This window comes from Chrysochloris asiatica, unplaced genomic scaffold (genome assembly GCF_000296735.1).
Source record: "Chrysochloris asiatica unplaced genomic scaffold, ChrAsi1.0 scaffold00087, whole genome shotgun sequence".
Lineage (NCBI taxonomy): Eukaryota > Metazoa > Chordata > Mammalia > Afrosoricida > Chrysochloridae > Chrysochloris > Chrysochloris asiatica.
Window position 1 is genome coordinate 9,184,463 of NW_006408605.1, and position 12,010 is coordinate 9,196,472.

The 12,010-nt window shown below is 39.8% G+C and overlaps 1 protein-coding gene across 2 annotated transcripts in view; it reads left to right on the top strand.

Annotated features, from left to right (window-relative positions):
* The window catches only part of UBE2D2 (ubiquitin-conjugating enzyme E2D 2), a 63,806-nt gene that overhangs the window by 35,696 nt on the left and 16,100 nt on the right, over positions 1 to 12,010 (top strand). The window contains exons 1-3 of one of the 2 annotated variants that reach the window (XM_006866141.1): positions 2,501 to 2,520; positions 9,760 to 9,769; positions 10,133 to 10,196. In XM_006866141.1, the coding sequence (XP_006866203.1) occupies positions 2,501 to 2,520; positions 9,760 to 9,769; positions 10,133 to 10,196 (94 nt within the window). Of the gene's footprint in view, positions 1 to 2,500; positions 2,521 to 9,759; positions 9,770 to 10,132; positions 10,197 to 12,010 lie in introns of those variants that run through there. The other variant, XM_006866140.1, reaches the window with a different exon arrangement.

Below are 12,010 nucleotides of genomic sequence, written 5' to 3' on the forward strand. Positions count from 1 at the left end.
CCCTGTTTTCCAAGGTTTGGCATGCATGGCTATTTACCTCTGTCCCACTTAGGCCATGCAAACCTGTCTCAGTGTTCCCTTATCTGTCTTGTTCTTCCGCCTCTCTCCCCTTCTTATATTGCCCTCCCCAACACCTGAACTAAACCCCCCATCCCAACCCCATTGTTGTGGTTACCTTATATTCCATTAATTCTTCCCTCTATTTAAGACAGTCTGTTTTATCTTGTAATCTACCTGACATTCCCACCACCTGGATCTCTGTTCCTCTGTGTTTACCTTCTTTCACATTGTAATTGTTTTGATCATAGACTGACCTCCCATATCCTCTGTTCTTATACTTTTATTCTGTTCTTGACTGTTACATTTGTCGATTGAGTTCGTACGTCATTCTCTAGTTTTTGTCAATTCTTGTTGGTTCTCAGTCCACTGCACTTCCTTTAGGATATTTTTCATAGCAGGATTGGCTTTGGCAAAATCCCTTAGCTTCTGTTTATCCGGGAATGTTTTGATTACACCATCGTATTTTATTGACAGCTTTGCTGGGTAGAGGATTCTTGGGTGGCAGTTTGTTTCTTTCAGGGTTTTATATGTGTCCCCATTACCTTTTGCTGCCTGCATGGTTTTTGTTGAGAGATCAGAGCTTAATTTGATTTGCTTGCCTAGCTACTTTCAGAATTTTCTCCTTTGATTTTGGAGCGCTTGATTATTATATGTCTTGGTGATTGTCTTTTAGTGTCTGTCCTTCCTGGAGTTCATTGAGCTTCTTGAATCTTTTCACGTTTCAGGATGTTAGGAAAATTTTCTTCCAGAAGCTCTTCAACTATCTCCTCTGCGGACTTGTAGATTTCTTCCTGTTCCGGAATGCCAATAATTCTTAAGTTATTCCTCTTAAGTTGTCCAACATGAATCTTCGGCCTTCTTCAGATTTTTTTAATCCTTTTTTGTGTGTTTGCACTTCTGTTTTAGTAGTGTTGAGAGATTTATCTTCTAGCTCACTAGTTTTGGCTTTTATCTCTTCCATTCTACTTCTTTGTCCTTTCAGTGTATTAACCATTTCTGATAATTCTGTTATTAATCATTTGGACTTTCTGTAGATTTTGAATTGTTTCCAATGCTGCATCTATCTTATTTGATTGTTCCTGTAGTGCTTTCCTGACTTCTTCCTTATTTTTCTCAACTCCATTGTACAGTGTTTTGAAACATTTTATAATAATTTTTCTGAATTCCTTCTCAGGCATTTCCAAAGCCTGCCCATCTTCCAGTATGGAATGTAGGTCTACTTCCAGCTCATTTGCCTCAGTTACTTTATCTTGTTTCTGGACATGTGCTGATAAGGTCATCGGTTTCTGTTTTTTGGGGGGCATATTCAGGAGTTATCTGTGGCCTTAATATTTAGAATGGTGTGTATTTTGGTATTTTTTATGCTTTCTGATTGCCTCCAGGTAGATGTGATCAGGAGATAGGCTTCCCTTTTCACACTTCTTCCTGAGAAATTTCAAGATGCCATGTTGTTCCTTGTGATATAACTCGGGATTTAAATTTCAGCCTATTTCCTTTTTAGTCTGCCTGTCCCTCTCCACAATCCCCATTCAGGCCTTTTTTCTAGTTATAAACAGTTCATGGCCGGCTGTGTCTGTTTGGTTTTAAGTGGAAACTGTCTTTTTAAATTTTAGATCTGTGCGCATGTGTAGTAGAACCCTCCGGGTATGGGGGTGTGGTGTCCACTCGCTCAGGCACCCCCTCTAGTCACTAGAATGGAGATGCACAGACAGCGAGAGACCAATGAACAGATACCAAAAAAAAAAAAAAAATGTCCACACCTTTATCCCCACAGTTTTCTGATCCTTCCCCCATTTGGTTTCACCAAGATGGTGGTTCCGGGAGTAGCTGAGCGTCTTTAATTAGAAAGCAATGGATTTCTTGCTTCTGCTAGAAGACTTCCAACCTTCTAAATACTCCTTTATTTGTGGTTCATAGTTCTGGCACCGTATCCTGAGCCTGCTTGGTCGTCCGGTATTCTATGTTGTTGCTGGCAGAGCTCTTCACTGTACTTCCACCCTCTCCGCTCTCTTGTTTGTTCCCTAATATTTAGTTTTTAAGGTAACTCCCCATCTCCCCCTTCCTAACCCTGGTTATTGTTGTTATGTACTGTAGAGTCAGTTCCAACTCATAGTGACCCTCTACAGGGTTTCCGAAATCTTTACGGGAGCAGAAAGCCTCATCTTTCTCCTGCGGAGCAGCTGGTAGTTTCGAACTGCTAACTGTGAGATTAGCAGCCTGATTCATAATCACTACACTACCAGAGTTCTTTGGTTATTGTTGTTAGGTGCCTGGAGTCAGTTCCAACTCATAATGACCTTATGTACAATTCAACAAAACATACTACCTGGTCCTGAGCCCTCCTCACAATTGTTTTTATGTTTGAACCCATTATTACAGCCATTTTTGTCCATCCTTGTCCTTGAGGGTTTTATTCTTTCTTGGCGACCCTATACTGTGCATGATGTCCTCCAGGGACTGGTGCCTCATGATAACAACATGTTTAAAGTATGTGAGACACAATTTTGCTATCCTTGCTTCTAAGGAGCTTTTTGACTGTATTTCTTTCAAGATAGATTTAGTCATTCTTCTAGCAGGCCATTCTTCGCCAACGCCATAATTCAAAGTCATTGTTGTTGTCAGGTGCCATCGAGTCGGAACCGACTCATAGCGACCCCATGCACAGCAGAACGAAACAATGTCCGATCCTGGGCCAACCTCACTACCGCTGTCACACTTGATGCCATCAGTGATGCCACCTGGCTGATCCATCTTGTTGGATGGATCTTCCTCTTTTTCTCTGACTCTCCATCTTACCCAGCATGACATCCTTCTCCAGCGACTGTTCTCTCCTGACAATATGTCCAAAGTATGAGAGATAAAGCTTAGCCATCCTGGCCTCCCAGGAGCACTTTGGCTGCACTTTTTCCAAAATAAATCTGTTGGTTCTTTTGGCAGTCCATGGCACTTTTAGTATTCTCCTCCAACACCACAACTCAAAGGCATCAATTCTTCTACGGTCTTCCTTATTCACTGTCCAGCTTTCACATCCATATGAGGTTATTGAAAATACCATGGCTTGGGTCAGTCGCACCTTAGTCAAAGTTATTAGTTATTATTAGATCAGTCTTTCTTATTCATTGTCTAGCTTTCTTAAGAATATCAAGCCAAACCAAACACACTGCAATAATGTCAACTCCCAACTCCATGTCAGGAAGACTAGAATTCTCCCTAGGGTTTTTAAGACTGTAAATCTTTATTAGAGTAGACAGCCTCACGCTTCTCCTGTGAAGCGGCTGGTGGATTTCAACTGCTCACCTTGTGGTTAGCAGCTCCACTATACCTTCAGGGCTTCATGAGATGATTGAAAATACTATGAATTAAGTCAAGCACACTGTAGTTCTCAAAGTGACTTCTTAAAAGTGAAGTGGTAACCACTAATAAATTATTATATCTATGCATTTGCCTATTCTAAATATTTCATATAAGCAGACAATATTTGTATGACTTAGTTGGTGACAACTTTATATTTATATGATTTATTTTTGTGATTGAGATGAACAGCAGAACATCAATTCACCCATTTCTACATGTACAACTCAGTGACATTGATTATATTCTGAGTTGTGCACCCATTCTTGCCCTCCTTTTTCTGAGTTGTTCCTCCTCTATTAACATAAACTTGTTAAATGCCATTGAGTCAGTTAGGACTCACAGGGACCCTGTATAGGTTTTCTGAGGAGATTGAACCGCCAACCTTGAGGTTCAAAACAACCTTGTGGGTTCAGTGCCTATTCTGCAGACCCATACCAGGACTCTTTTGCCCTCAAAATTTCCTATCTAATTTTCGAGTTGCTATTGTCAATTTTGGAGTCCTGGTGTGGTGCGCTGTAGGTTAATGCACCAGACTGCAAAGCCGTTTGAACTGCAAAGTTGGCGGTTCAAGCTCACTAGCTGCACCTCGGAAACCCTATACAGGGTCGCTATGGGTCGGAATCAACTTGACAGCACTTAACAACAGCAACAACAATTTCACTGTGATCTTATGTAGATCTTAAAAGAGCTCACTGCACAAGGCAGACATTCTTTACTAATTAAGCTAAACTGTTGTTTGATTTTGGAGTATCGTGACTCTGTAGGGCAAGCAGTGGACTTTAAACCACAAGATATGTGGTTTGAGCCCACTAACTGCTCCTTAGGAGAATGATGAGACTTTTTGCTCCTGCAAATATTTACAGCCTCGGAAAACCTACACAGGGTCACTGTGAGTCGGAATGGACTTGAAGGCACTTAACAACAACATTCTTTGATTTTAAGACGTTTTCAAGAGATTATATTTGGTTTAAGGTTACAAGATTATCTCAAGGCACCAGTTTCAGGGAGTTCATCCAGAACCTTTGATGAAAATGCTCAGTAATGGTAGCCAGGCAGCCAGATAGGCATTCCATTTTATCCTTTTCTGACTTTACTTTTTCCTTTATTGCTCCTTAACATGAATAGAAACCAATTGTACCTTGGATGACGACTTGCAAACATAAAACCTCCCAGGTGTTGCACTAAGTAGGAGTTAGAACAGAAGCACAGAACACATTATTAGGCAGTTAACAGAGAATCCTCATGAAACCATGACCCTAAATCTTTAAACAAATAAACAAAATCCCATGAGGTGTTTGGTTGTATGTTACACAGTCTAAACAGCTACCCTTTAAAAAACCATTTTATCATTGTTGTAGACTTACCTGAGGAGCCCTGGTAATACAGTGGTTAAGAGCTCAGCTGCTAACTGGAAGGTCAGCAGTTAAAACTCTACGGGAGAATGATGTGGAAGTCTCTGCTTTTGTAAATATTATGGCCTTGAGAGTTCTGTTGGGCAGTTTTGCTCTGTCCTATGGTTGCTATGAGTCAATAAGACACTCAACAGTAGTAGGTTTGGGTTTGCCACACCTTTTTTTGCCAGTTTAACTCTTTACTGCGGGCAGCATTTACATTAATCAGATATGCTACTCTACCCTTAATCAATGCAATTTTTCCATCACTATAAACCAGAGCTCTGGTAGTGTAGTGGTTATGAATTGGGCTGTGAACCGCAAGGTCAGCAGTTCGAAACTGCCAGCTGTTCCGCGGGAGACAGATGAGGCATTCTGCTCCCGTAAAGATTTACAGCCTTGGAAACCCTGTACAGGGTCACTATGAGTCGGAACCGACTCCACGGCACTTAACAACAACATAAACCAAATCTTAGTACTCTAAGCAGTAAACCCAAACCCATTGCTGATAAGGTGAAGCTTAGGTGCCAACCTTGTGTTAAGTGCATTTGAGTCCATTCCAGAGAGTGACTGGTGAGTTTGAACCACCAACCTTGATGTTCAAATTGACCTGCTGGTCCAGTGCTTTATTTTACAGCACCACACCACACCACAATTCCAGTGACCCTATGTTGTTGTTGCTAAGTGCCATCAAGTCGGTTCCGACCCAAAGCGACATAGAGTTTCCAAGGAGCAGCTTAGTGAGCTTGAACTGCCAACCTTGCAGTTAAATGGCTTTGCAGTCTGGCGCATTAACCCACAGTGTCACACCAGGACTCCAGTGAACCTGTAGGAAAAAAAAATTTAAGTGTACAGTTTGAGTATTGACAAATGTACACATAGTTGTGTGACCTCTGCCAAATTCATGATACAGAAAATTTCCCTAGCCTCCCGAATTTTCTCATGTCTTTTTGTAATCTGTTCCCTCCAACTCCCTCTGAAGCCTTAAATTGTTGACCTCCTTTTTCTTAACTGTAGTTTTGCTTTTCTAGACTGTCATATGACTAGAATCTTAAAATATATAGTCTTTTTATGCCTTTAATAATTTAGCATTATGCTTTTAAGATTCATTCATATCAGTGCTTCGAACCAAGGAAGTGTTGAATGAGTATGTTACATGTCTGTCAGTCTAAGTTAAATTTAAAAAATTAATTGTATCACACTGGCTCATGACATGAACTGCTGATGGATCTTATATGTTCAGTTTAGGTAAATCTCAGTTCTCTTGATGACATTTGACATGGGTAAAGGTGACTTGAAGGGAGCAAAAGACTAAGGATAACTCACAAGTAAAATACCATTTAATGAACATGACAGGGCTTCAAAATAATAGCTTGTTAAATTCAAATTATAATAGCAGGTTACTGCGATGGCAGTCAAAGGAACAGATTTTTTTAAAAAAATTTTTATTATGATTTGAGTGAAAGTTTACAGGGCAGATCATCAGTTTTATATTCAGCAAATCATATACTCTGCTTCATTACAATGATTCTAATGCCCTTCATGTGCCATCAGTTAGCAGTATTTCTCTCTACTCATTTTAACTCTTTTTTTTTTTTTTAAAACATTCAGGCATATATAATAATTTAAACCAACCACCAAAGGGCACATTTTGCAAGCCTGCCTCCTGGCTGCCAGCTCTCAGTCCCTCTCTTCCCATGAATCTAGAATTCTCAGCTGCTCCCTCTCTCCAAGTCCCCATCTCTGCCTCCATCTCTAGTGTCACTGCTTCTCTGGATAGGGTCCTGCATTCCACTTGTGCTCTTATCCCTTATTGATCCTAGGGTCATCTTTTTCTGGACTGTAAGATTAACTACTCACCTGTTTTTGTTTCAAAACTTCTACCTTTATGATTGTGACAGTCTTCAATTAGTCATGATAACAGTTACTCACTATTGAATTATAAGAATCTTATCCCCATCTCTTCACCAGTCCCATCTAGACAAGATGAAAACTAATCAGTGGGGACTCTTTCTTTCATAGAAGAACATTAGCTTTATATTCATTGTATCATAATTACAATATGATGAACTTGATCTATTTATAATCATTGTAATGATTATAATCCCCTCAGTGCATCATCAAACAACCAGAGGGTACACCTCGTAAGCCTGCCCCCTGGCTGTCAACACACAGACCCTCTCTTCCTGAGTCCAGAGTCCCTAGCCACTCCATCTCTCCATCATTGTCTCTGCCTCCATCTCTGGCATCACTGCTTCTCTGGATAGGGTCCCATACGCCACTCTTCTCCCTTGATGGTCCCAGGGACCTCCACTCTCCTCCTTTTGCTACAAAATGTCCACCTTTACATTTCCAACACTCACAGTGCAATTATTCACTATTGAACCACAAGAGTCTTACCCCATCTCCTTTCATCAGCCCTGTCCAGACAGATTGGAAACCACTCAATGTAGATTCTACCTTTCCCCCAGCATCCTCTGGAACTAGTCTCCCTCTTGAAAGCTTATAAGCCAGTAATTTTGAGTCTGTGTAGTCCCCCCATTTTGGGTAGCCAGTGTCTAAGTTGCTCATCTCTGTTCAACCCTGTATACCGAGGGGTGGGAATGATCCTCACTGTAAAGATTTGTTCCCTCTTTTGAGCTACTACATCCATAAGTGTAGGTCAGGTTCATCAAATTGTAGTGGATTACTCTTCTTCTTCTTCTTCTTCTTTTTTTTTTTTAAACTCTTCTTTCCTTTTCTAGTTGAGTATTGATCATCCAACCATTGAAGCCAGGTCAAGTGGATACTGTCTGCAGTTATGGGTGTTCTTGTACATCTCCCCTCACTTCATATCAGCTGGACACTTCACTCTCTGCTCTAGTCCTCTTCCCCACACACTCTTAAACTAAACTCCCTCTTTAAACCTTGTAAGCCAGTCACTTCGTGCCTTTAGCGCTCCTTATTTTAGTTAGCCAATGTCAAAGCTACCTGTCCCTATCTACTCTGTATACAGAGGGGACAGGATTGATACTTGATGTGAAGACTCCTATCCTCTCTGTTGGTATTTTGAGCTACTACATCCAAAGCCATTTGAACTGCAAGATCAGTGGTTCAAGCTCACCAGCTGCTCCTCAGAAACCCTATATAGGGTCGTTATGGGTCGGAACCGACTTGACGGCACTTAACAACAACAACACATCCATGCGTATAGGTCAAGTTCATCAAATTGTAGCAATTTACCCTCATTTCCTTTATAAAAAATTTTTTTTTTATCATCCTCTCTAATGGCGTTCTAAGGAGCTCTGTCTGGTAGTGTAGTGGTTACAAATAGGGCTATGAGCCTCAAGGTCAGCAGTTTGAAACTGCCAGCTGTTACATGGGAGAAAGATGAGGCTTTCTGTTCTGTAAAGATTTCCAGCCTTGGAAACCCTGTACCAGGGTTGCTGTGAGTCGGAACCGACTCCATGGCACATAACCACCACCACCAGTGGAGTTCTGATTATCAAGCCATCAAGGCTAGGTCAAATGGGTACTATCTGCAAGTTTGGATGTTTCATATCAGCTGGATGCTTCACTCACTCTAGCCCTCTGTGGCTATGTCCTTCATGGGCTCAGGTGTCCCCAGGTCTCATCACACTTTGGACCAACCTGCCCTTCCTCTTTTTCATCTCTAGGTTAACGAGAGTCTGTGGAACATGGTAGAACTTGGCCCATTTCTTCATTGCTGCCTTTCCGCCCCCTTCCACTCACCAATAGACCAGTGTGGTCGCCAGCAAGCTTACCTGCCTGCTCATGTGTTCCCTCTGAGTTTTAGTCTTAGAGGGGAGCTTGTCCCGAAGGGACTTGATTGCTTGCCTTGCTGGCTTCCTGGCAAACAGCTTTCTTATTCTTGTTTATTCTAGTAGCCAATCATACTGCCATTTTTGTTTTGGGTTTTTCCTGCTGCTGCTGCTGGTGGTGGTGCTGTGCCCTGGTTCTGACTCATAGAGACCCTATACAAGGTTTCTGAGGTTGTAAATCTTTACAGGAGCAGAAAGCCTCATCTTTCTCCCATGGAACAGTTGGTAGTTTTGAACTGCTGACCTTGAGGTTTACAGCCCAGTTCGTAATCACTACACTACCAGAGCTCCTTTCCTGCTGATAGGAACAGATAATTGCTTAAGCAAGTATTCTTTATATTCACCCCTATTGCAAACAACATTTGGGAATGAGAATTGCACCATAGACCATTATTTTTTCTGGTGATAGAGGCAGGGAATCTTGTAAGGAGACATAAAATCTGAAAATTGAGATCCCTGTAAAATACTAAGTCTATCATAACCTTGTGCTTCTTTTAAAAAAGAGGGGGGGGAGGGGGAGGCTTTTATTTCCATACTTTATGATTTGTGTTCCAAACTTACAAGTACGATAAAACAGCATCATCGCTGTACTAAAATGCCTGATTGTGTAGGTTAACTTCTGAGGAAGGAAATTAAGAAACAAACATGTACTACTCATTAAAAGATACCTAACATTTAGAATAATATACATATAATGGATCAAGATTCTACATAGTTTTTATTGCACTTCTAAAATACTAGATTTTACTGTTGCCATTTTGACTACTAATAAATTAATTTAAGATGAGTTCTTAGGCTTGCTTAATAGTAAGAGATATAGTATGATTTTCCTGCCTTGTGGTTCTCAGATGTCTCTACCCAGTTAACACATCTCAAGTTGTAGCTTCTTAGGTTAAAATAGCTCAGAAAACTGGCATCTGGTTGTAAAATATTACTGCAGGTAGGTCAGACTCTTGATTACAAAGCTTTATATAATTGGTTTTATTACTTCAGTCAACCTTTTTAGTATATCTTTTTAAAAAAGGTGTTTTTTTTTCCCCTCTGGCTTTTGAATTTTGGTGTAAACTTCAGCTGCAAATACGTCAACATCTTATCAGACAGTCCATTATAATTTGAAACATAACTTTAAAGAGCCTGGCCCAAGTATAACCTAATAGTTTGAAATATAAAAATAGTTCTGAATCTTTTTTGAAAAAATAATGAACTAAAGTTTTGCTTTAAAATAGTTTTTGTGGCTCTTAAGTATTTAAGAACTGTTTTCCTTTCTTACCATATTTACCTACTGAATTCTCAGCAAAACAAAAATGATTTGCTGTTTAAATCAAACATGCTTTCAAGAACTTAAAATACTTTAATGTAGAGATTCACATATATGCTTCTCTCTGACTTTGAAAGAGTGCTCCAAAAAGAGCTATATATTGGTAGGACAGAGAATATTGTGTCAGTTTTATTAATGGATAAAAGTTACATTTATGTTGAATACCTTTCTTTTCTTCCATTCTTAAGGAATTGAATGACCTGGCACGGGACCCCCCAGCACAGTGTTCAGCAGGTCCTGTTGGAGATGATAGTAAGTATTTAACAGGATTGACGGAATAAAATAGCAGAACAATCTGCTTCTGGGGAATTCTGAGACAAATAAATGATACATCTCTTAAGGTTATTTTAGGAGTCCAGGTGTGGCTCTGTGGATTAATGGGCTGGATTGCAAGCAAAGTCAATTTGAACCGCAAGGGAAATGGTTCAAGCTCACCAGCCATTCCTCAGAAACACTATATAGGGTCGCTATGGGTCGGAACTGATTCAGAGGCACTTAACAACAAGATTATTTTGGTGTGGCGCTGTAGGATCACCACTGAACTATAAACCACAAGGTCAGTAGTTCAAACCCACCAGATCCTACTCAGAAACCTATATAGGGTTGCTATACGTTGGAACCCAACTCAATGGCACTTTAAAACAACAATGTTATTTTGTGTATAGTTAACTATGTTATAGGGAGGAGGCAGTGTATACCCTTATTTGCCTGTGAAAGGTGTAATTCTGTATGCATCTCATTATCTTCTGTATTGCTTTATTTTGAACATTTTCTGCTATTCATTGTCTGTATATAATTGTCCTGGTCTTTTCCGACTTGTCCATCATATACTTTGGGTACTTTCCTATGGTATAACATTTGAATTTTTACCTGCTGTCCTTTAAGTAAAATAGCAGTAAATATAATGGGATGTGTGTGTGTGTTTTTCTACTGACTCGTACTGCAAGGCAGATATAATTTGTTTTTAATGTCCAATTCATTTTGTTAATCCTGAGTAAAATAATTTTTGTTAGATGATCTTAACTGCGCAGATTGGGTAATAATTTTCCTTTTGTTTCACTTTGTCTCAACATAACTTTTTCCCTAACTCTTCTAGATTTTTTTCAGAAAGATTGCTTTGTAACACAAAACTCATTCACACACAAAGAATTGTAACAGAAAAAAAAGGTATACTTGGAAATGTGTAAGACAGGTATATAATTTTAAGCAAAAATGTATTTGAAGTTCATGAATAACTATAGTACTATATAATATTTGGTGCCAAATAAGACAGGCCATAAAGTCTGGTGTGGCGCTGCAGTGTAACTGAGTGTAGTTTAAAATCTTAACTCTAATTAAAAGTGTTTAGAAGCTGGGACTAGATTTTTTTTTTACGTTCTCTTTAGTAAACTAATTTACCTTTGCTGTGCTTCCACCATATTATATTCCTTTTTCAAATAGAAATCTTTGTTATGCTGGAATATTAAGTAAAACTTTCTCTAAAACACAAGCAATAAAACAAAAAAATAGACAAATTGGACTTCAAAATTAAAAATGTGTCAAAGGATACCATGAAGAAAGTGAAAAGAAACCCACAGAATGAGAGAATTTTTAAAAAATGTTTTATTGTGAATTATATGATAGTTTACATGGCAGAACAGTAGTTTTACGTTGATTCTGTCATATATCGTTTCATTGCCATGGTTCCGATCCCCTCCATGCATCATCAACCAACCAAAGGGTATACCCTGAAAGCCTGCCCCCTACACTACCCCCACCCCCACCCCTGCCCAGTCTTTTACAGTCACTCTCCCTCTCTGAATCTAAAGTCCCCAGCTGCTCCATCGCTCCACGTTATCTTCTCTGCCTCCATCTCAGGCATCACTGCTTCTGTGGGTAGGGTCCCACTCTCAGCTCTTCTCCGTTGATGGTCGTAGGGATCTCCAATCCTAGACTGGAAAGTTAATCATTCCCTTCCTTGCTATAAAATGTCTACCTTTACATTTCCAACCCTCATAATCAGTCCTGATAACAATTATTCACTATTGTATCACAAGAGACCCATCTGCCTTTCATTCCATCAGCTC